At 34.7% G+C, this 26117-nt stretch overlaps 1 protein-coding gene and 1 long non-coding RNA gene across 3 annotated transcripts; one reads left to right on the top strand and one right to left on the bottom strand.

The window, feature by feature from the left end:
• Nucleotides 1–732: 732 nt before the first annotated feature.
• Nucleotides 733–26016, bottom strand: LOC123309120 (pyruvate carboxylase, mitochondrial). Of its 2 annotated transcripts, XM_044892028.1 has the most exons (15): nucleotides 25862–26016; nucleotides 16943–17211; nucleotides 16431–16687; nucleotides 15268–15362; nucleotides 14081–14249; nucleotides 13764–13995; nucleotides 12067–12193; nucleotides 11786–11966; nucleotides 11392–11703; nucleotides 8488–8514; nucleotides 5607–6004; nucleotides 5123–5382; nucleotides 4873–5068; nucleotides 1871–2060; nucleotides 733–1817 (listed from the first exon to the last, which is right to left on the bottom strand). In XM_044892028.1, exons 2-15 carry the CDS (start codon nucleotides 17170–17172, stop codon nucleotides 925–927), a joined length of 3567 nt encoding a protein of 1188 aa, XP_044747963.1. In that variant the 5' UTR covers nucleotides 17173–17211; nucleotides 25862–26016; the 3' UTR covers nucleotides 733–924. The 2 variants fall into 2 exon arrangements, with proteins under 2 accessions (XP_044747963.1, XP_044747964.1); XM_044892029.1 differs by lacking the exon at nucleotides 8488–8514.
• LOC123309121 lies at nucleotides 9826–10704 on the top strand. Its single transcript, XR_006537239.1, has 2 exons — nucleotides 9826–10053; nucleotides 10442–10704. It is a non-coding gene; the product is annotated as an uncharacterized LOC123309121 (long non-coding RNA).
• Nucleotides 26017–26117: the final 101 nt, after the last annotated feature.

Raw genomic sequence — 26117 nt, 5'->3', positions numbered from 1 at the left:
CCCGTCAATACCCCAAGGGCTTACGCACCATGACTGATAGCGAAGGGAAAAATCAGACTCGCGAAACAGGGTAAAGTACGGCAAAAGATAACAGAAAGCGATACAGTACAGCAGTGTCAAAGAAGTAACCGGTGTAGGTCTAATGAAGAAACTGAACGGTAAAAACGGGGACCTACCTCCTTTATTTCAGGCACTCGCGGAAAACGAAACTAAAAATTAATTCCTAAGAGCACTAATCCTCGCAACACAAAATTATTTCTAAATTCGTCGAACGGCTTGTCGTGCACACAATTAAAGTCGAATCGCAGAGAAAAGAGAGTACGGAGCGTAAAAGTGACTAAAGAGTAAAAGAGTCAAAGTAAAAGAGGCCGTCGCGAGGGAAAATCCGATTTTATAGGCAAATCCCCCCCACACGTTAATCTGAAAATTCCAGAATGCGACAAGGGTGAAAAACATCGTCAGCTCCGGTTTATCGCATATCAACATCAGAAAAACGTCGAAATCTTCAACGGCATGCAAGAAAAACAACGTTAAACACTGATAAACGGTTTTTTACATTTACTCTGCCTATCGGAACGAATGTACTGAATATTTGAGAATTAAATATTTTCAAAGGCGGAAATGTGAAATGAAAGGAATGCACTAAAATGAACTCCAATTTTTCTCAGAAAACTGGAGATCATTACAACTTGTTCTAGAACAAGATGTTTTACGAAAAAAAAAAACATTACCTTATGTATATAAAAATATATATTTGTAACAAAAGTGGTATATAACAATCAACAAAAAATTTCGAATATCTTGGAACAATTACTAGGAATCAGTATAAAACTGTACAAATAAATCACAAACTTAACAAGAAGGACCAACAAGAAGTTTAATCGGAATAAAATTTTTAAGGGTGTGAGGTGGGATGAATCGTGTCTACTCAACTGTGATCAATAAGTCTTCAGCTTCTAATTTCATGCCCATGTTGACGTCGATCGTCTTGACGATTCCCGCTACAGGACTCTGTACAACAGTCTCCATCTTCATCGCTGAAAGAATCACCAAGGGAGTACCTTTCTCAACTTTATCCCCTACTTTGATTCTGATGTCTATAACTTGTCCGGGCATTGGCGCTCCAACTTCGTTTTTGTTTGCTTTGTTCGCTTTCGGATGTACCTCGATTTCTTTACCTGCGTCTTTGTCTCTTATATAAACGGATCTGAGGGTTCCGTTCAGCTCGAAGAATACTTCTCTTTCTCCGTTTTCAGTCAGATCTTCAGCCATGGCTAAGGTCTTGATACCCAGGGTCTTTCCTTGTTCGATTGTCACTTCGAATTCTTCGCCTACTTTGGGTCCCACCAGGAATATTCTAGTGTCTAGTTTGTCTACGGGGCCGAATTTCTCTTTGAAGGCCAGATACTCGTTGGTTACTTGAGGATAAAGAGCCGCCGAAACAACGTCTCTATCGTTGGAGTTGGGGAAGGTTTCTTTCAGATCTGTGCTAAGTTTTTTGAAATCGAAGGGTGCCAAGGAAGCGCCGGGTCTGCCTTCGATTCTGGGCATGTCTCTGAGAACTTTAGACCGGAGAGGTTCTGGGAAACCTCCGTAAGGTTGCCCGATGTGACCCTGTAGATATTCCACAACCGACTTGGGGAAGGAGAGTTCCTCAGCTCTATCCAGAACGTCTTGACTCTTCAGTTTGTTCTGTACCATGAATTGGGCGAGGTCTCCTACTACCTTAGAGCTTGGCGTTACTTTGATTATGTCGCCGAGGAGTTGATTCGCTTCAGCGTATGCTTTTTTGACATCCTCGAAGAAGTCTCCAAGGCCTAAATTATTTGAATTTTTATAAACATGTCGACAATGCCAAAAGTTAACTTACCTAAGGAATAGGCTTGGAATTGGAGGTTAGTGTATTGTCCACCGGGGATTTCATTGTTGTATACGTCAGCGTTTCCACTTCTCATGGTGGTAGTGCATTCGAAAGGCCCGTACAAGGTTCTGGTTTGTTCCCAATAAGCTGAATATTCGGATATTTTGTCCAGTGCCAAGCCAGTGTCCAAAACTGTACCCTAGAAAAATAGATGTTTTGATTAGTATTTATAGGATACTAATTATTGATTCTGAATTTTTTTTTGGTTGGGTTACAATAATCTCGAAGAGATTGATTTTAAGCAGCAAAAACTGATTTTATGGAAGAAAATCACTTGAAATAATACAGTTTCACAATGTTCTGCTGATTGAATACTCCATAATGAAAAACTGGTGTAGTGACTACATTTTGAGTGTCCAGAGAATGTACCTATTATACAGGTAGGTTTTTTTTTATGGGAATTGAATCAAAATAAAATAAACAAAAGAAGGCCTAAATAAAATGTAGCAAGATCAGGGCCGCCAAACTGCGGGCTCCATGCCGGGGGGGCAAAAAAAGTTTAAAGCAATACAAGATGTTGGGGTGGCTATTTAGACTTGGTCAATCAAAGAATTCATATTAGTAGCTACTTAATAAAGTACCGAATATAAATACAGCCAGATGGAAAACGTTCCAAAATGCCTCATAAATAAGTATCCCAGTCAATGAAATGTACGGGTACGGCAACTTATACTAACTTTTTTTTACAAATTATGACTCATCAAGCTAGTAGGTCTCTTTGATAAGAGTCAGTTCCGTTTTTGAGACGGCTTCTACGAGGATGTATTGATATCTAATTAGTCTAGACAAAATGGATCCCCAAATGTTTGAATATATTGTCCAAAAGTGTGCAAGGGTAGAAGCATCGCGTTCGATCTGTGCTCGATTTGAAAACGATGTAGACTTCTTAAACCGAATTGTTACTATGGATGAGACTTGGGTACATTTCTACGATCCAGAATTCCAGAAACAAAGCAACAATCGATGGAATGGCGACTCTCTGGTTCTCCAAGACCTTAGAAGTTTCGTGTCCAAAAATCTGCTGGAAAAGTTCTTGCTTCAGTTTTTTGGGATTGCCATGGAGTAATCATTATTGATTTTTTGGATAAGGGTAGAACAATAGCCGGAGATTACTATTCGACATTACTGACCACTCTACGGAAAAAAATTGAAAAGAAAAGAGGCGGAAAGCTATCCAAAGGTGTTTTGTTTTTGCAGGAAAACGCCGCTATGCACACGAATCTCATATTGCCATGCAAAAAATTCATGATTTAGGGTTTGAATTACTAGAAAACCCCCCTTATTCACCAGATTTGGCTCCATCCGATTATCATCTCTTTCCTCAACTGAAAAAAAGTTTAAAAGGTCGTGAATTTTCTTCCAACGAGGAGGTTATAAAAGCTGTGGAGGTCTGCTTTGCAGAGCAAGAAGAAACATTTTTTTGAAAGGTCTAGAGACGTTGCAGGTTCGCTGTAATGAATGTATCCAATTAAGAGGAGAATATGTTGAGTAAAAAATATTTTGACATTGAAATTTTGTTTGGTTCTAGAGTAGGCTAAGAATTTTTCAATATATCCTTGTATGATATCACAGAAATGATTTTTTCATCCTCAATCAAAATTGAGAAAGTTCATTTCTGGGAGGGGGTTTAGAGTACTTCAGAGAAAAAAAACTATCGAAGGGACTATTCAAAATATTGGGTATATCGTATTAATACGAAGTGAGGGTATACAGGGTAGGTCTCCGACACGTACAAATATTCCAACAGTAGATTCTTGAGGTCTAAAGAAACACTTTTTTACGTTACAATTTTGTCATAATTGGTTCAAAATATACAGGCTGTTGAAAAAGCATAAACAAGTTGTATATTCAGTTCTATCCCAGAAACGGTTTTATCGAAGGAAACGAATTTCGGAATAAAGTTTTTCTTTTAGTTGATTAATCTTTTTCGAACACAAGATATCACCCAGGTCTTCCAGTTTTCTCATTATGACCATTACGTACCATAAATACACCAAAAATTCAGATAACCCAACTCTTGAGACTAAGTTGGACGCTATCTAATGAATATTTGAAAATTTTGTAAAATGAAAGTGTTCTTCATATTTTCCCGTATAATGCTCCATTTTCGAGTTATTTGATGTTTAAAAATTAAAAAGTATCAGTGAAATTTGAAAAATTGTGTATTTTGGCTGAATACCTACAGCTCATTATAAAAACTTATAATGGCTATATCTTTTTATAAGGACCGAATCAGAAGAAATGGTATAGGAAAAAAGTGTTTCTTTTGTCCTCAAGAATCTGCAAGAATATTTGTACGAGTCAAAGGTACTGTATATTTGTACATATTTCTGTGTCTTTGGAGTAAAGAATTTCAAATTAAAATAAATTGAAAGCTGGATTTTGTAATTAAACGTCGGATGATAAATCAGGCTGAATGATCATATATTCCCGAATTTGATAATACCGATATGGTGCTATTCCCTAATAAATTAGAAATCCGGGTAATTCTTTTCGATTTTTTCATTAATTGTCTCGATGAGTAGGTATATAAAAATACACCTTATTAATAAGCCACTCTTTTCCACAATTCGACAAAAGGCGCCTTACATTGAGTTAAAAAAAGGCGCCTTCTAATGAAATTGGAAAGATACCGAACTGAAATTCGAGGCTGATTATTTAACGTTCTTGATTCACTTGTTGATAGCCATTGTGCAGATATTTTTATTGTATGATTCCGTATGAGTATGCTATAATAATAATATAATAAATCCATGGATTTATATTATCCATGGATTTATATTATTAGCATACTATTTGAATTTCAGTCTGCATCCTTCCAAAAAAATAATAAAATTGCAAATGAAAGAAGTGTCGGAAGGTCTTGAAGCTATCATTGAGATGTACTGAAGTTATGAGAAGAAAAACAGGTGTATCTCAGTGTATGAAGGTTTTCAGGAAAATTCTCATACCTGCAAACTGGCAACAATAGCTCCCATAGATGGCTGACTGGTCAGACCTGACATCGAGTCAACAGCAACATCCACCACATCTGCTCCAGCCTCTGCACAAGCCAACATCGCTGCTACTCCTGCTCCACTAGTATCGTGAGTATGGATATGTATCGGGAGGTCTGGATACTTATCACGAAGGGCAGTCACCAAGAGTCTTGAAAAAATAAAATTAACAACCAAAAGATTACCCGATGATGAGGATGCTTACTTTCCAGCTTTTGGTTTAAGCAAACCCGCCATATCTTTGATGGCCAGCACGTGCGTACCAGCCTTAACCAACTCCTCGGCCAGTTTCAAGTAGTAATTTAGGTCGTATTTTTTCTTCTTTGGGTCGCTTACATCACCGGAATATGAAATTGTACCTTCCACTATACCCCCGGCCTTGCCGGCAGCTTCCATACCTACAAGAATGTTGGGCAAGTAGTTAAGAGAGTCGAATACCCTGAATATGTCCATTCCGGTTTGAACCTGTCGGATGTGAAAGGAGAATTATTAATTTTCCAATGTCTATTACTAATTCAATTTGATCAATAAGGCTGAAGGACTTCGGTCGATGGCCAATAAAGAACAGTTATTATTATTATTATTTTGATCAATAGTTGTTAAAACTTGGAATATTTATTTCTTGAGATACCGAAGAGACTCTTATGCGATATTAGTTGGTTTGGACCAATTTTGCGAGTAAAACTCACCGCCAAATCACAGAATTTATACACTACGTTGTCTGGATAATTTGTATACCCAACCGCATTCGCTCCTCTGAGCAACATCTGGAAAGGTACGTTGGGTATCAAAGCCCTCATCTCTTCCAATCGCTCCCAGGGACATTCGTGCAAGAATCTTAGGGCTACGTCGAAGGTGGCGCCTCCCCAGTTCTCCATGGAATACAATTGGCTAAAATTGTGCGCAACGAAGGGTGATATCTTTAGCAAATCGTGGGTTCTGACCCTGGTAGCGAGAAGCGATTGATGGGCGTCCCTGAAGGTGGTGTCCATCAGAAGAAGGTTCTTCCTGGATCTGACCTCTTTCGCGAAGGCCTCTGGACCTTGTTCCTTGTAGATTTGACGGAGTCCCTTTGGTGGTTTATTACCTAACGGAGAATTTATTGTTAGATCCGGAACGATGGAATGTTTTTGAATTTGAAGAAGTGTTGCTGCTTATGAAGATGTTTTTGAGTGAAAAAAGCAGGTGGAGTGTATAGGTACTCTTGAACTGATGTGTTTGTCCAAAATAATGGAGGTGAATAATTGAATGAAGTGAATGCGTCGTGTGAATTAAATAATTTCAGCAATGATTCAAAGCCGTCTTCTAGAGTCATCCCATTATTTCCAATAATTACCTAAGGAATGTATACATGGTGTGGCGTAATGAATGGATAATATGGTGCCTGCGGGTAGAGGACCTTATGGCGGTTCGGAAAATATGTTTTATGTTTAGTAAAAGTCCCATGGTTTTCGAGATATTGGAGATTTTCGAAAATTCATGAAAATCACACCCTTCGGCACTCGTTTTGCAGGCAAGTCTCCAAATGAAGGGATTTTTTCAAACTGTTTTTTGGATTGTATTCCTGGATAGATGCGCTATAGTATTCAAATTATTATTTTTGGGGCGCATGAATAGTTTGTTATAAAAAAAAAAAAGATCTAACTCAAAGTTTCTGTTTTGCAAATTTTTTTTTCCTAAGTTCAACCCAGCGTGGTGTGAAAAATAATATGGTTACCTGAGTGCCAAAGCTAGAGAAAACATGCCTGTTTCACTGAGATTCTGAAATGGTATAACTCACTCTATTTTCAGCATTTAATACAAAATAAATTTTTATTACAATGAGTCAAGGCAGAGTTTGATGTAGGCCTTTTTCTTTAATTTTTGGCAACTGAAACGAGACTTGCAAGCAGACTAAAGCAATTATTCATAAGAAGTTGTAAAGCATCTAGTAGAGCTCTTGATTCCCACTTTGAACACTTTTTACAAGTACACGATATTTAAAAGAAATTTTTTTCTCTCGTACTTTTTCATTATTAAGCCCTATAGTTATAAAGTTAATAGTTTTTAAGCGAATTTCAAGTAACGAAGGGAATTTTAGCACTTTTGTAATCAAGAAAAAAAGGTAATAATTAATTCCTATTACATTGAGTCAAGATCTTTGTTACAAAAATGCTGAAATGTAATTCATAACTTGAAATTAATTTGAAAATATTGATTTCACAACGTTGGGGTTCAATAATGAAAGAAAACGAGACAAAATAACAATTTTAAAATATCGTTTCATTGAATAAAGTTTCACAAATGATGTTTAAATTGGGTACCATGAGTTCAGATACATGCTCTATAGTCTACACTTTCTTATGAATCATAGCTTTATTGCATATCAACAATTTTAAAATGAGTATCGTTTCATTGAATTAAATTTCACAAAAGATGCTCTAAGAGGCCACCCTGAGCTTCAGTACATGCCACTACATGCTCTATACCTTCTTATAGATGATTGCTTTATTTTGCCTGCATTTCTCATTTTAGCTGCTAAAAATTTTTAGAAACAGTGTTAACATCAAACTAGGCCTCAACTGATTGCAATAGGAATTTATTTTGTATTAAATGCTGAAAATACAGAGAATCATACCATTTCGGAATCTCAATGAAACGAGCATGTTTTTCCTTGCATTGGCTCTCAGGTAACCATATTATTTTTTACACCACGGTAGGTTGAACTTATGAAAAAAAAAAATAAGCAAATCTGAAAAGTTGAGTTAGATCTTTTTTTCATGAAGAACTATTCATGCGCCTCAAAAATAATGAATTACATTCGATAGATCATCTATCCAGGAATACTATACAAAATACAGTTTGAAAAAATTCCTTCATTCGAAGTCTTGCCTGCAAAACGAGTGAAAAGCATTGTTAAAAAACACCATTAACGACAAAATAAACCTCAACAACAAAAGTTCTATCTTTTTTTGGCACGAAAAATTGGAGTTGATGAAAAAAACACAACTAGCCTCCACCCCTAATAGAGTCTTGAAAATGACAAATCCCTCAATTGTACATGAAGAGATGCGTAATTTAAAATTAAAATTGACTTGCTCCAGTATTTATCTATGAAGGAGTAAAAACAAAGGGTATGGATTTTTGTGCGTAAGTAATTTTTACCTTTCGGAAACATCATTTAGTACCATCTTTATGAGAAATTGGAGTTATTATGGTTGGAGATTGGAAATAATGAAATAACATGTAAAATTTATGTCATGAGAACCTGTTACAAGAACCTCCATTAAGATTTAATGCTCCATTAAAATTTAAAACTGTTCAAAGGGAATAATGGAGGATTGAAATTTCAATGGAGCTCTAAATTTTAACGGACTGGGCAATAGTATGCGATTGCTGTAATCGAAAAAAAAAAGGGAATTTATTTATTAGCGAACAATGAAATGGAAAATCGAAGCCGGGCGCAAATATATAAACATTGTAAATCTTAGAATTGCAGAAACTTCCAATATGTCAAGCAGCACTTCTTCGAATCCCAATGGATGGATCATTGTTAAAATAAAAATAAAAACAAAATTATACTTTACTAACTTTCTGGACATTTAGGGCCCAAGTACTCTGTAAGTAACAAAATATGAACAAAATTAAAGGTATTAAAATGGATGCATTCAAAAATAAAAACATTGTTTGGTTAGGCAAGATATGTACAAGAAAAAAGCGGTAATGTGTTTGTTGAACCAGTGCTCAGGAGCGTTTCGTAATATCAGATAACACAAGAACTATCACAAGTTATCAATTCGTATTTGATTTATGTCTTTCCGATTATGCATCGCAGGTAAAAATTTTTAAAATATTAAAGAAACAACAATTTGTTCAATCAGCGATCTCTCAAAATAAGGAGTAAGCAACCCATACAGCACATGACGTCCAATGGACGTCCATTTTATATCCAAATGAAGTACAAACGTCCACGGACCTTATATGGAAGTCCAATGGATGTACATTTCGGGACATTTACTGTACGTTCATAAATGGACGTTTTATGGATGTCCATTGTACTTTAAATAAGGGATGTTGGACAAACATCCATATACGTCCCTTATTGGACATCCTATGGATATACAAATTTGGATCTTAATTGTACTATCAGAAATTGTACGTTAGTGTACGTCCATTCAACGTACAATTTTGGATCAACGTGAATTATCCATGAATGTACATCTTTTGGATGTTCGGATCTGGATATAAATATGTACTTCCAGAAATTGTACTTTTCTGTACGACAACTGGATGTATCATTTTCTAGTATCTATAATCATACATTTCTCAACATTCGTAGGATGTACATTTCTGGACATTTACTGTACGTTCAAAAATGGACGTTTTATGGATGTCCATTGTACTTTAAATAAGGGATGTTCGACATACATCCATATACGTCCCTTATTGGACATCCCTGGATATACAAATCTGGATCTTAATTGTACTATCAGAAATTGGTACGTTAGTGTACGTCCATTCAACGTACAATTTTGGATCAACGTGAATTATCCATGAATGTACATCTTTTGGATGTTCGGATCTGGATATAAATATGTACTTCCAGAAATTGTACTTTTCTGTACAACAACTGGATGTATCATTTTCTAGTATCTATAATTATTCATTTCACAACATTCGTAGGATGTACATTTCTGGACATTAACTGTGCTTTCAAAAATGGACGTTTTATGGATGTCCATTGTACTTTAAATAAGGGATGTTGGAAATAACAGGAATGTGTATGCAAGGATATACCCTTGTATTGCTGCCATGTCGGTCTCGGCTCTTATTGAGAGTAGGTACATAATAACTGACTGTGTTGAAACCCAGATGTTCCGCCCTCTCATAATTATTCCTTTTTTTACTCTGGAACTTTCGTACCAAAGACCGAAACATTTATTTTTTGAGTTTCATTTCAGTAACACACAGCATAATATTGAATCAGAACAGAATATCTAAGAGAAACTCATTAATCTGTAATCAGTGGATTTTGAAGTGGACTCGACATATTTTGTAAATTTGTGAATATTTTGGCTTTAGCTTGTTGAACTACATTTGAAGTATAGTGTCTAGTTCTAGTTCCAGTGTGTGGTGCATATATTTGATAGAAACGAGGTGAGTCAAAGTTTTTATTCTTGAGGGAAGTGGCAAATTTACGTGTAGAGAGAAAAATATAATCTAATGGGTAGAAATGTTGAAGGAATTGAATGTTGAATGCTTATACGAACCACGAATGTTCATCTCCGTTTCATGTTAATTTGATGATTTCATTAGTTATACTTATATTCATACTATCGTAAAAAATATATTTTTGTCTTTTCACAACCATGAATATCTATTATTTGGTAGGGGGACAACAAAATATAAGAATATGAAACGGAATTACGAGAAAACATCCAGAAATTCAATTTTCAATAGATATTATCACCATTCTATTATAATTATAGTATGGTGATGTACTATGATATGACAACAGCAAAATTTCAATGAAATAAATTTACAGAAACGGCCATACACTCCAGTAAAGGGGACAGGAAGGAGATAGAAGAGGCTATTTCTAAATGGGTTGGAGGAGCCAACGATAGAAAATATAATATATCATAAGTGTTTCCTGTTCAGAGTGTATATATACCTATATATCTGCTTCTTTGATATTCAGTTTTTTATAGTTTAGTTTTTTTTTTTGCTTAGGGGCAGTAGTCCAATGTTCAAATTATACTTGTTATTTATTTTATTTTAATTTTTCACATAAAGATGTGGAACATTTCCAGGCATTTCATTTTTTAATAATCCCAATTTCCTTATAATTATCAATAAATATATGTATTGATAGGTGGGATTTTAAAATACCCTTTTCGAATCGAATTTAAAAAATGCTAACCCCAATAAAATGGGCAAATAACGTCCACTTATGTACAATGAATGGTCCAGAAAATGTCCGAACCTCACTGGATTCAACATCCTATGGACGTACATACAGGATGTACAATGGACGAACATACAGGTATGTCCATAGGATGTTAAATCCAGTGAGGTTCGGATGTACAATGGACGTACCTGTATGTACGTCCAATGTACATCCTATATGTACGTCCACTGGACATCCTGTATGTACGTCCATTGTATATCTTGTATGTACGTCCAATGTATATCCTGTATGTACGTCCAATGTACATCCTGTATGTACGTCCAATGTACATCCTGTCTGTACATCCATTGTACATCGTATATGTACGTCCATAGGATGTTAAATCCAGTGAGGGTCGGACGTTTTCTGGACCAAACATTGTACATAACTGGACGTACAATGGATGTCCGTCATGTCCATTTTGTACGTCCAATGGACATTCAATGGATATACATGTGCTGTATGGGAAACTACATGAAAAAATCAAAAACCAACAACAGCCAAACCAAACACCTGTTAAATAAAAAAAAAGAAACAAAATTTACCCCTGGACACATCAGGCACATGTGGTTTTATCTCGCTCGGTTTCAAACTTGTAGCCAAAGGCGTCTGTGGTCCATTCACCAGAACTTCGGCAAGGTAATTCAGCAGTTTTTGAGCCCTGTTTTGGGTCGGTGCGAATTTGAAGAGTTGGGGGTTTTCGTCTATGAAATAGGTATCGACAGATCCGTTCAAGAACTTCTGATTCTCCAGTACGTTCAGCAGGAAGGGAATATTGGTCTTGACGCCTCTAACTCTGAATTCTCTGAGAGCTCTGTTCATTTTCGCGCAGGAAGATTGGAGATCTTTGGAATGAGCTGGAAAAAACGAAAACTCGAAATTTCTAAGACAAAAAGACAAAATTGTTTTTCCAGAATAATGAACTAGGAAGATACCCACCTATGATTTTGACGAGTAAAGAATCATAATAGGGAGAAATGATTGCTCCAGCGAAGGCACTTGCTCCATCTAAACGGATGCCCATACCCTCTCCGGATCGGAATACTTCGATACGTCCGGTGTCAGGTTGAAAGTTTTTGGCAGGATCTTCAGTGGTCACACGACATTGAATGGCGAAACCCTGAAAAAAATCATCAGGAGTTCATAATTTGTATGAAGACACAAATGAATGATATTCGAAGAATTATTCAATTCGTTTTGAAAAATTCCTTGGAACTTACATCGGGTCTAATAGTTTCTTGTGTAATGCCCATTTCTGGTAGCGTCATGCCCTCGGCAATCCTTATTTGGGACTGTACCAAGTCAATGCCAGTAATTTCTTCTGTTACGGTATGTTCTACTTGCAGCCTGTGAAAGATAATTTGGTTTAGTGTTCTAGCAATTGCTTTTTACGTGAAATACTTGCAATAATAAAGATATATACAAAGATGTATTGATATCTAGTTAGCCTAGACCAGTTCCATCCATAAAAAATATTGCGTTACCATAGCAACGAACAACAACTCATTCGAAGTTTCAGTGTGAAGTTTGAGGTCAAAAGAGTAAACCAGAGTTACGCAATAAATTAATAGAAAGAAGATGTCCACCGAAATTGTGAAAATCGAAAAATTGGAGTATCGGGCCATCATCAAGTAGCTGTATTTAAAAGGTATACGAGGTAAGCAGATTTACGAAGATATGCTTAATACCCTTGGTGAGCGATGTCCTTCGTATGCGACCGTGAAAAATTGGACTACAAGCTTCAAAAGAGGTAAAATTTCCATTGAAGATGATGACCGATCGGGAAGGCCAGTTTCTGTGTCAATCCCCGAAAATATCGATGCAGTTCATGACATGATTTTATCAGACCGTCGAATTGGGCTAGAACGGATATCTGATGCACTGAATATTTCATACGAACGCGTTCATCATATAGTTCACGTCAATTTGGACATGAGAAAAATTGCTGCAAAATGGATCCCCAAATATTTGAATGTTGACCAAAAGCGTGCAAGGGTAGAAGCATTGCGTTCGATCTGTGCTCGATTTGAAAACGATGTAGACTTCTTAAGCCGAATTGTTGCTATGGATGATACTTGGGTACATTTCTACGATCCAAAAACAAAGCAACAATCGATGGAATGGCGACACTCTGGTTCTCCAAGAGCTCGAAGAGTTTCGTGTCCAAAAATCTGCTGGAAAAGTTCTTGCTTCAGTTTTTTGGGATTGCCATGGAGTGATCATGATTGATTTTTTGGATAAGGGTAGAACAATAATCGGAGAATACTATTCAACATTACTGACCACTCTACGGGAAAAAATTGAAGAAAAAAGATGCGGAAAGCTATCCAAAAGTGTTTTATTTTTGCAGGACAACGTCCCTGCACACAAATCTCATGTTGCCATGCAAAAAATTCATGATTTAGGGTTTGAATTACTAGAACACCCCCCCTTATTCACCAGATTTGGCTCCATCTGACTATCATCTCTTTCCTAAACTGAAAAAAAGTTCAAAAGGTCGTACAATTTCTTAAAACGAGGAGGTAATAAAAGCTGTGGAGGTCTGGTGTGGAAACATTTTTTTTGAAAGGTCTAGAGACGTTACAGGTTCGATGTGAAAAATGTATCCAATTTAGTTGGCCTGCTATGATGTACAAAACATATTGGTCTGTAAGTCAGCTTTTGAAGGTTCCTCTAGGCATGATGGACAAATTGAAGCAGCTCCGTACAACGTATTATAGTTTTTGCGACGATCAAATAGAATTGTTACAGCTAATTGTTACTAGAAACGTACTTAATTTTTTGAGAGAACATAATGATAACACATAAACTACTCTCGCTAGATATGCCACTTAGTATAATTTAATATAGTATTAGAAGAAAGTTTACTTTTACCCCCCAAATTATTCGAAATATCTGACGGAAAAAAGTTATGTACCTTGCATTAACTTCGATGAAATAGAAATTTCCTTTGCTGTCACAAAGGAATTCAACGGTTCCAGCATTTTCGTATCCCACATGTTTCGCCAATTTAACAGCATAATCAGTCATCTTGTTTCTTATCGCAGGGTCCAAATGAGGTGCGGGAGCCATCTCCACCACCTTCTGATGTCTTCTTTGTACAGAACAGTCTCTTTCATATAGATGGACAATGTTACCAGCCTTATCACCTGATGATAAAAATGATCAGAACCGAGTAAAATAATTCAGTTCTCAATATCAAGAATACATTTTTTTGGTGCTGGAAGAACCTACCAAGTAACTGAACCTCTATGTGTCTGGGTCTTTCTATGAACTTCTCGATGAACATAGCACCATTTCCAAAGGCTTTCTCCGCCTCTGATGATGCTCTTATGAAGTTTTCTTCAACCTCTTCCATTTTCCTAACCACTCTCATACCTCTTCCTCCGCCCCCATAGGCTGCCTGCGTTCAGAATAAAGTTGAAGTGAATATTAGAATTTTAGAACAACGAGTGGATACTTAAATTCAAAGTACCTTAACCCAAAAAGATTGTCTTTTAAGTTTATTCAACACAATGACTGCAATTATTTGAAAACAAATAAATCTCAGTAAATTTGATTTTCACTATACATGATGAATCTTTGACTCCTACAAATATTTTAACAGTAGATTCTTGAAATCAAAAGAAACACTTTTTCTTCCACCATTTTTTTCCGAATCGGCTTGGTTTAAAAGATAGAGGCTCTTAAAAAAAACATAAAAAAATGTTATTTTTAGTTCCATCTCACAAACGGTTTCATACAATGAAATTAATTTTCGAATATAGTGTTCCATTTATTTGATGAAACTGTTTAGAACACAAGATATCACATATGTCTTCCAGTTTTCTCATTATGACCATTACGTACCATAAATACACCAAAAATTCAGAGAACCCAACTCTTGAAACTAAATTGGGTGCTATCTAATAAATACTTGAACGTTTTGTAAAATAAAAGTATTCCTCATATTTTCTTGTTTATTGCGGCGTTTTCGACGATTTTGATGTTCAAAAATTAAATAGTATCTGTAAAATTTTAAAAATAACTTTGGGTACTTTGGCTGAATACAACTCTGTTTGAAAGATCCACAGATGTGTAGTGTCACAGATTTAGCTAGTTATTCTGAAGGTAATTTTGATTCTCCAGGGCAGAATCGGAAAAAATGGTATAAAAAAAAAGTGTTTCTTGTGACCTCAACACTTTACTGTTAAAATATTTGTACGAGTCAAAGACTCACCCTGTATAATAGGTTGAGATATTTAACAACTACACGTGTTTTGCTACAACGATAGACTAGCTGAAGATGTTATCGTTACAGTTAAACACAAGTAGGGGGTTAAATATCTCATCCTAGTGAATATTTCCCTTCTTTCCATATATTAATTTGTTTATTTGTCAAAATTTGTCGGATGAGACCCTGAACATTTGGAGTGATCTACCTTAAAAATAACAGGAAGTCCATAAGTTGAACAAAATTCTCTGGCCTCTTCTTTGGTTGTGATTGGTCCATCAGTACCTGGTACTATGGGTACACCTGAACAAAAATCGAGATATCAAATATATTTTACCTCCGTAATAATAAAAACCATAAATAGAAGAGAGGAAAGGTGTAGACAACGAGTAAAAAAAGCAGAAGTTTTGTCACAAATGGAAATCCATAGGAAATGCCTCTATTTTATATCTACACGACCGTTTAGTATTGGTAAAGTTAAAGACAAAACTTTTTGAAACAAATAACGTTATCTGAGATGTTTCCGTTTTACAGGTTTTATTCGAATTATTCTTGAATTCATCAACAAAACAAATGTTCATACCATTTTTAATTTTTTTGTATTTTCAAAATTATCGATTTTAAAGTTAACTAATTGACAGCCCAATATTTCTCTATGGATTTACCAGTTACCTAGAACGTTAAACAAGATAAAAAGAAAATTAGGCGAGCTATTTGATGAATCTTCGATTTTTTTTAAAAGAAGTAAAAATTTTACCATGAATGAAATGAATGCATTTAAGACTTTATAATTCTTCAGAATGCAATAACTTAAGCATTAATTCGGAAGCGAAGTTTACGTAGTTGCAAAGGAAAATATTAATACTTTTCTTAGGTAACTTATTTGGGGTAAATAATACCTATGATTCCTCATTAGGTTCGATATTCAAACCGTTCAATCTCCCTGCATGTTCTGATGAAAACCGCCGAAACTTCTAAAGAAGAAAAACCACGAATGAAAAATTATTCATATTATGATATCGAGTAAATGGTGGTGACAACAGAAATGATAACAAAACATCTAGTGGACCAGGTACTTCAATAATGCCCCATGCGTCACTTAATTTCCACACAGAAACTATTTTTTTATGAAATGGAAAAATGTGGAGTCTTATTCCACCAGTGTACAGTGGACTATGAATATCATTTTACTTTTGATGAAGACCACTTTGAGAACTAGAAAATACTTTCATGTTAGTCCAAATGTACTTTTTGTAGTCTGCAAGGGTTAAGTGGTAGAGCACCTTTGGGTGAACTTGACTTTTCCTGTTTCCCCTTGTTAACTAACATAACAATTTTTTTTAGGATAATCTCTTATAATATGTTGCTTACCGGCTGCGATGGCAGCTTCTCTTGCCGCCACTTTGTCACCCATCTGCTGGACCACTCTGGGTGATGGCCCAATAAATCTGATCCCAGCATCGATGACTGCCTGAGCGAAATCTGACCTTTCCGACAAAAACCCATATCCTGGATGCACAGCATCAATTCCATGATCTTTGCAGATCCTAATTATTTCTGGGATATTCAAATATGCCTCTACGGGTGGCAGGCCATCACCAACTAAGTAACTTTCATCTGCCTTCAATCTGGAATGAGAATTTTTATTGGATGCAAAAAATACTTTTTCACTTCCCGAAAAATTCTTCTTACTCTAAAAAATCGAAAAATTATTTGTCAGACACATCTTTTTCTCGGGTATGAAGAGAATTTTTTAATTTTTTCTCTGTCAAAAAAGGTTTTTCGGTGCAGGATATTTTTTTCACGTGTTCGAAAAATATTTATTCCCATGTCGTAAAACAGTGTTTCGAAAAATCGGCTGCCACTGAAATATTCCCACTTACCTATGAATATGTGACCTATCTTCTTTCGAATAGATGGCCACTGACTTGATGCCCAATTCATTACAAGCTCTGAATACACGTACAGCTATCTCTCCTCTGTTTGCGACAAGAACACTTCGGATTGGTTTATACTCGATTTTAGTGGAGTAAAAACATTTTGTCCAACTCGTACATTTCGTATGTACTTTCAATCTATGCAAGGTACTGGGAGTGGTGAAACGAAAAAACATTTTATCAAGGAATGTTAATCTTCCTTTCGATGAGGTTACCTGAAAAAATAATAACAGCAATCGAGAAAGGTCATCGGTATTAGAATTTCACACCTATTTTTTTTTCAAGTTCAGATATATTAAATAACGTGCGTGTTTCATAATCCACGTAGGTATTCAAGTACTCAAGTATTTTCGAATTTCGATTTAATCGATGGGGCCACTCAAAGGTTCACTTGAACTCGAGTGATGATGAGCTGTGGGACACTCCAGTCAATGTCTATAGCGAATAACTCTTACTTGGACTTGGACACTCTACATTTTATCTTCTCTCAACTTTTTATCAATGAATAATTATTATTCATAGAGAGGCTAGACAGCTGATACATTTCGCAAAATACAACTAATGAAGTAACCCATACTAAAGCATCATCATTATTACCTAATAGGTATTTTACTGATAAACCTGCTGGGCTTGTTTTAATTTTATTTTATCCTTCATTTAAGTAACTTTTTAATTTTCTGTTTTTTCTAATGTTCTTCATCAGGTTGTCATTTTGCTCTCTCGAAATTTCGCCTTGATATTTTCGATTCCAGCTCCTATTAGCGACCTACATGATTCATACTCCTGAAGATGAGATTTAGAGTTCAATAGATGTAGAATTACCAGCAAATCATTTGAATATTTAGTATTTTATATGATTCGAAGATGGATATTAGGTTTGGCGCATACGCCATTTTGCAGCTTCATAATAAAACTTTTTTTAGACAGAATGGAATGTCAAGAGGAGTATTTATTTTTATGAAAGAATTGAAAAGAGTACCATTCTATCCAGTAAAGGTTAGCGGGGATATTATTAAATAACCTTTGTTAAAAAATCGGACAAAATGCCGTACTTAACTTCTATGTTCGACAGAAAATTATTAACAAATACCTCAACCCCACAGACAAATTGAGCTATACAGGGTGTTCCTAAATTGAACGTACAAACGAAAAGGGAAGATTCCTTAAGTGAGTTTAAGAAAAAAAAGTCCCAGAAACATGGGGTCGCAAACGTTTCGTTTTCGAGATAGAGTGTTGAAGTTTGAATATTTTTCAAGTTTTTTTTCTCATATTATCTACACTTCACAAGATATTCAACTGAAATTTGGCATAGATATTACATTTTAGAGTTCTCATCACGTGACATGGCAATTTCGATGGAAGATCTACAGGGTGATATTTTTTCTGCCACCTATTCTTATGCAGAACTTTTTTTTGGTGAGCAACTGTTAATTTGAAAAAATGTAAAAAGAAGCACCCACCTTCACTTTAAAAAAAAAAAAACGTTCAATAATTTGATGTGTCAAAACTGGCACTGAATTCATTCACCACAGATTACAAACTGGCCTTCCTATCATAGTTACGAGAATTTCGAGAGAATCGTTCAAAATTTTTTTCTCGAAATCGTTGGTAGATAAGACAAAACTACAAGAGACCGAAAAGTTTAGTATAAGAACAAAGCTTCTTTTTACATTTTTTCAAATTAACAGTTGCTCACCAAAAAAAAGTTCTGCATAAGAACAGGTGGCAGAAAAAATATCACCCTGTAGATCTTCCATCGAAATTGCCATGTCACGTGGTGAGAACTCTAAAATGTAATATCTATGCCAAATTTCAGTTGAATATCTTGTGAAGTGTAGATAATATGAGAAAAAAAACTTGAAAAAAATTCAAACTTCAACACTCTGTATCTCGAAAACGAAACGTTTGCGACCCCATGTTTATAGGACTTTTTTTCTTAAACTCACTTAAGGAATCTCCCCTTTTCGTTTGTACGTTCAATTTAGGAACAACCTGTATTTGAGGCAAGTATCTTGAAAACAATAGACTCCTATGTAAAAGCAGTCAGCATGAATGTAAGATGCTAAGCTAATTCATTGCCAATATAGAAGCAGATAAATACGAAATAACCCTTGTTTACACAAAGATAGCTAAATGCAAAACACCTGAAGATTTCAAAACTATATTATCTGTTCATATCAGGTTTGGAATGGGTCCATGTGTAATAAAACGCGAGATTACACTTTATGAAGGAAAAACCATGAAAATTTGCTAAACGAATGACAATCAATCTTTCGAATAATCAACCGGTCTGTCAGAGTAGAAAATTATTGACTATACAGTGAGCACTAAAACGGATATTGTCCCTGACTAAAGGTTGAAAAAAATTAATTTCGAGGAAAATCTTGAAATGAGTCAGTCTTCATTTTCATTGTCCAACTGTTATTAAAAAAGTTAAGGCAGTTTTACATCATTTCTGCAGTTGTGGCGATGTCATGTATGTTTTCAAATGCAAGCATTTCGGTTTGAAGTTATTTCAGCCCTCTATTATATACGTATATTTGGAAATTATTTTCTACAGGGTTAGCCAGGAAGGCCAATAAATTCATTCAGCATTCACAATATATTCCAGAATGCAACTGAAATATCACCTGGATCTTTTGCTCGGTTCCAAACTCTTAACCATAGCGGATACCCATCCATGTTTTAAACTAGCTCAAAGCTGCTTGTCTCTCTGCTGAAATACTCTCGTAATATTTTCACAAATACAAGTGTGATCAAGGGGAACTTTCAGAGTATTGGATTAAACCTTCACAAATGAAAATCGTACCATGGTCGATGAAAAAAAAATTACGGCTTTGGAATAAGATATTAGACTTTAATGAAAAATCTTATGATTTGTTATCTAGTTTACGTTTTTATCCATTTAATGGACATTCACTTCATGAGAAAAATTTTTCTCACGAAATGAACAAAATAATTAAATCTTTCATGGTGAAACAGGTTTTTTTAAGGAGTAAATCAATTAATACAATACATAATTCACTGGGTGTTAATATAATCGGTAATCTTCAATTACGAAAAAAAACACATTAATTAATTTCAATGTCCCTTTTCAAACAGTTTTCTTTCATTTATTAATACACTGTAGATAAATACTTTTGATCTTCATTGTTGGCGATCAATATATCTCAGAGATTCGTTCGTGAATGGCATGGACGTTTTTTTTTTTTTCAGAAAATCGATTATTTTATTCACTCCTGTTGGATCTTATTTGCAGAAGCTGTTTCAAATCTTCCTCTTCACTTTGACAAAATCATATTGTAATATACTCTCGATTCTCGATCAGAATGAAACTCATTTCAACGTAAAATATTATTTACCATCACCATAATTTCTAAGGTGTAAAATATTCATGAAAATCTTTCGAAACATTGTGTCAATGACTTGATCATATCTATAACTTCGACTGATCGAGGGTCAAGGCTAACTTGAACCAAAAGAGACACTTCACTTAATGGAAAGTATGTTGAGTCCTGAATTAACAAAATCCAGAATTGTAGATATTTATTTTTCGTCTTGTAATCCCGCAAGGTCATCAACCTTTTCGAAAAGGATGTACAATGTACATTCTATACGTAAGTATTACCTCAAAATGGGCATGATAGACATGGTGTTGCTCACGATAATCTGTTGGAACAATATGAGATTGACATTGATTCGAACCGTACATTCACTGGCCGAGGAATGGAAGATATAGATTAATTAATCAGTTAGGTATGCCTTACTTTATTTAACACGCGAAGCTTTATTTGAAATCCCTCAGGAATAACCTCCACGTCAATCAATTCATTAGCATCTAATTGAAATAATGGAAGGCAGAGCAGGTGATACACAGGTTCCTCACATGAAGATGGGAATTCGTTAATGAAGAGCGATCAACTATTCTTGGTTCCAAAGTTTCTATAATTAATCTCACACATAGAGGAAGTAATATCCACACACCAGCATGATTATTGAGGAACAGTATCATTTTTAGTATAAGAAATCAACATCGTTGGTGAAGTTTATATAGCTTAAAAGTTTTTCTTATGGTGTTATATTTAATTTTCAACGCTGAAAATTGATCCATTAAAAATACAATAAGCTGAAAGTATCAAGAAGGTATCTGGTGAAAATATTTTAAACTAAGTATGATAGAAGGATTATCTCTTCCTACGATGAATGATGCGTAGAAAATTTCGACGTTGAATGACGTTAACAACGATTTCTATTAGATGAATAGCCGTATCAATATCTATTTACGGCAAAATGCGTGAATGAAACGTTCAACAAGCGATATATTGATAAAGATACCTAAATTGGGTTACTTGAGGGGAAATCAATACTTCCTGCGAAAATACCTTGAACATACATAATTATTTCATTATCATGACAAATACCTACACTCAGATAATACGGGGGCGATTTTGAAAACAAAAACAGCGGTATGAGGATATTCAAAATATATGTGGATAAAATAAAGAATATTCGTTGATGGTTACTGAATCTATATCACGTATGAAAATTGGAAGAGCACTAATGTGAATCAGGAGGAGCCATTGCCTAAAAAGCAACATTATACAATGCCAGAGGGGTCACCCATCTAGATACCAAGCTCAATCAACGCTGCTCCTAAAAATATTATTTGATCAATATGTCCAAAAATAGGTACAGACCCGATAGTCTTGAATACTAGTAATTCACTGTAAACAAGAATTTTGGAAATATTGTGATTTTAATTGTTGTCAGAGGTTACTGATCCGAAAATATAATGAATGGATTAGAAGAAATTATACATTGCGAAACTGTTGCTCATTGTATTTTGAGAAATAATTTCAGTCAGTAAGATATTTCTGGCAAAAAATTACAAGCTGGTCCTTAGTGGGCGATAAAATATACTGCTCCACAAAAGTACACAAAATTCAGAAATTTTGTGACCATTTCAAAAGTTTCCCAATATTCTTCACCAAATGTTCATTCAGTTTCAGGGAAGTTCTTATTGTTGTTTGCTATTCTGAGAATTTTGTATCAGTTACCTACTGTTTACGTTATAAAATCAATTTCGATTCAAAATCTGATAATTTATTTTGCAAAAATGCCTTGACTTCAACTTAGTGTGAATGAAGCTATATTGAAAAAATACAATTGATTGACTGAGAATCCTTCAATCCATTCTTCATCAAAATTTGACCTTCCCGGATTCAAATGACCACGAGCCGCCACTGCTTTCGATAGTTGGAGTGTTTACGGTCGAACGGACAGGCAGACTTGCCACAAATTCTTTCATCATCAATGATTTGAAGTCAATAATCGTTTGATAGTTTGATTATTATTTTATTTGACTGAAAATTCGAAAATTGCAGGAAATTGGGCAAAATGATAAATCTTTATTTCGTAAGAACAAATGCGCTTAAATGAATGTAGGTATACTTATTTTTTTTATGTCAGGTCAAGGAAATTTTTAATATATGTGTCCTGAACCGGTTACCTCTAATTTAAATATAGTAAAAACAACAATTTTAACGTTTTTTCAATTGAATAATGTTGTTAGCTCTTCATTATTATTTTTTCCAATTGGGATGGCATAAGGTTTACCGAACCGCACAACAGACAGGAGACAGGGAATAAAAAAAAAACAAACGCCCCTGCAGATTAGAGAATGAACAAACATTGTTTCACACGACATCGCTGTGTCCTTTTTAGCTTGAATCGATCTATACCAGAATTCGAAAACTGAGCAATTAAAATTGAAAAATTTAGTTTCCAATATACTAGACCTAAACATATCAAACTCATGTTGCATTGTCCGAAAGTTATTCAACTTACTTAGCACCTAATCTACTTTTCGCATAGCGTGACTTCAGTTCAATTAGTTCCTAGTAATTATAGTTTAAATAACTTGAACATATGTAATCTTTATAGTATGAGATGTTCTTGAGTTAGAAACTGGCTTTGGAATATTGGTTTGATGTGGCCGATACTTGATGAAAATCCATAATTGAACTCAATGTTGTTAAGTGAGAAGCTTTGGAGTGAAAAATAAAATGGAATAGTTCCAAGGGAAGCTCTTTTCATATTCGTTTATTTCGTTTGATCCTAATCTAAATCGTTTTTACTCATTAGAACTAACCACCAGTTGATATATTTTATATATCTTATTATTATTTAACTTAAAATGACTCAAGAAGCTGTATAATAAAAATAAGAGTTGAAATACTAGTAAGAAGACGAATAATTTCTTGGTGAAGTTTTATAATGCTGATATTGTAGCTTAACATTCACGTTATTTCCAATGTTATCACGCTCTAGATAGTCTAGATATATTTGTCGGTTTTAATTTTGTAACTTCATATCCTATATTTCGGCATTATATGGCTTTTTGTTGGTTTATATGGTGAAATTAGGAAAATTGAATTAATAATACAACATCCTTAAAATAAAAGGAATCAAACGCATTGTCAACTTCTACCTATAGATACAGAGTGAGTTAAAAATAGTAACGTACCAAATTCATATCTTTGATATGTACTTTCTTGTAAAAAAATATAAAAATGCTCGAAAACATAAATTTTTATTTTGTAATACGCAACTTTTTATGTATAATTGAGGATTTTCGAGTTTTTCATGCACCCTCTATGAGGAGTGTGGAAAAGTTCAGTCTTTTTTTAGCAGCCCTCATTTTTGTGTCAGAAATGGGTAGATCTTTTATTGATTAGGATGATTTGGATTTTTTATCAAACTTTTCATCATTATAGCGATATGAAATGGTTGAACTCCTGAATTTTCACAAAAATGAACAATGACATACTTACATTTTAGAAATGATGGATATTCTTGAAGAGTTATCGAAAACATTAGTTTTTCGTAGGGTAGTAATTGATGAAATATCTTAAATAAAAATTACAATTACAAAAAACTGATAATATTTAATTGATATCAATCACTATCCTACGAAAAAGGCATGTTTCGAGTAACTCTTCGAAACATCCGTCACCCATAAAGTGCCACAAAATACGTAAAAAGAAGTCCAATTCAATAATTTTCTACATTTATGCATCCCTACTTATGACATGACTTATTTGACATCCAGTTAAAAAAAAACTTCATAATCTGGAGTACCTAAACTAACAAATAGAAATTTCGAGTAGGTAATTTGAAAAACGCATATTTCGGAATCAATAAATAAATGGCAGAATAAGTCTGCGGCCTTTTTAACATTTGTTTATAAGATTTGCTAACCGCATATTGTACAACCATATACAATATTTGATTTCACCGTTCTATTTTTAGAACCTCCTTGTATATTGTTTTATTTTAACATCGAAAAAACCTATTGCAATGACTTGAGCAGCTTCAATTTATTGTTTTATAGACATATGAAGGGGTCAATTCTCAATATGAACTATATATAATAAGTTATCATCATGTATTTGGACAAAGTTCATAAATATTTATCGCATTATTTTGAATTATTCATTAAATCCAAAGAGGGAAACAGTCGACGCACTATATTATTTTCACCTAAAGATTTATTCTTGGTTCTTATTAGTAGTAGTTTTGGTAGAATAAGCTTCAAAGCACACGAGTTCTTTTTGTGGAGAAACCAATAATTTTCATGTTAACTATTTCCAATTGTAGATAATGAGTTGCTTGATTCTGGACAGGGATTTTATGTTCAGTCATTCTCTCATTAATCACACGCTCGATTTTCGAAAGGTATGGGCGTATATGGATGTTCGAACCCTGGGTGTTTGAAGTCATCCCAAAAGAATACTTAAGCTCGCTACGGACACTCAACAAAAATTCGTAACTTAAAATCTTCGCGCAACAAATGTGGATCTTTCGACGCTTCAGAGGCGATTTACGGGCATACACGAAATTCTGCCGTAAGTTTGTACCCAGTACTACTTTTATACGAAATACTATGTAGGTATATCGTAGAGAGACTTTTAATTTGTAAGTCTTTCAAATTTTCCAAATTCCTCAGTATATGTATGAGAGACAAAGTCCATATTCTCAAAATGGAGTGGGAGATATTCCTACAACAAATAAGCTCAAAGTCTTGTTTGACTCAACTCACTAATTTTTTTTGGGAGGAATAGGCAAGATTATAATCTTTGGCAATAGGGATATACGTAACAAAGAATACCAACAAAAATGTTAACTTGGAGGTGTGTTTTAAAATGTAAATTTCCTGGCTTTTTCTTTGACATCTACATTTGCTTTCGGTGAGCTGAATATGAAGTCATAAATGTCCGAAAAGCCATGGTTGAATCATTGTTACGATTAGAGGAAATAGTTTGTTTTTGAGGAATTTTGAAAATATTTATTTTCGAAAAAATTCCTGACCCTATATCAAAGTCAATTTTGAAGGATTAAAACTTAAGTTTTTTAATTCTTGCTAAACCGTAATGAAACAGCGTGAGACTCGTTGGTTTTAAAATCGCAGCTCTGTTGGTATAAAAGGGCAAAGTCTTGAAAAAATCAAATATACAAATTTATGATAGGGAATTCGTAAACAATATGAATTAACATCGAACTTTGATTCGCAACAAATGAAATATTTCGAATTGAATGCCTTCAGCAATCCAATTCAGCATAGAAAGCGAGACATGAATATTTAATCCATCTATCAAACATCCCATGGTACAAGGTGCAATGTATTTGGTCAACGAAAGTATAATAGTCTCGATGTTATTGGCCCAATTTATCAAGGTTTATTCAAAATGGGATTTTTTCTGATTCCATTGCGTAATTGAAAGGGTGTCATGAATGGACATTTGAATGAATCATTGACATAAAAGGGCAGAAGTAAGAATTCACGCAATTCTTAGTCGTACTTACGTTTATATACGGTACTTTAAATCTGACGAAAAAACCTAATATTGGCACAGTTACGATCACCTCACCGTACCGCGAACTGTACCAAACTGGCGTGATTGACTGGAAATCCAACCTGTGTGGAGGTTGTCCACCAGGAAAACGCGACTTGCCATGCTCTCCAGGTCAGGGGAGATCTGAACTAGATCAACAATCATTTGCTCTGCTGTAACGTGTGTTGCCTATTTATGAGAAATTGTCATTGACAAGGTTAAAGTTA

This window comes from Coccinella septempunctata, chromosome 3, assembly GCF_907165205.1.
Source record: "Coccinella septempunctata chromosome 3, icCocSept1.1, whole genome shotgun sequence".
Classification (NCBI taxonomy): domain Eukaryota; kingdom Metazoa; phylum Arthropoda; class Insecta; order Coleoptera; family Coccinellidae; genus Coccinella; species Coccinella septempunctata.
The sequence above is the reverse complement of the archived record's forward strand: the minus strand, read 5'-3'. Positions and strand labels throughout refer to the sequence as shown.

Excerpts from the sequence above, each read along its gene's own strand:
- LOC123309120 (XM_044892028.1), bottom strand. The coding sequence starts at position 17,172 with ATGTTTTTTCGTTTCACCACTCCCAGTACCTTGCATAGATTGAAAGTA. Across the intron at positions 12,194-13,763 it reads TTCATCGAAGTTAATGCAAG|GCTGCAAGTAGAACATACCG; the intron begins GTACATAACTTT and ends TATCTTTCACAG. Across the intron at positions 8,515-11,391 it reads TGTGCCTGATGTGTCCAGGG|AGTACTTGGGCCCTAAATGT; the intron begins GTAAATTTTGTT and ends TGTTACTTACAG.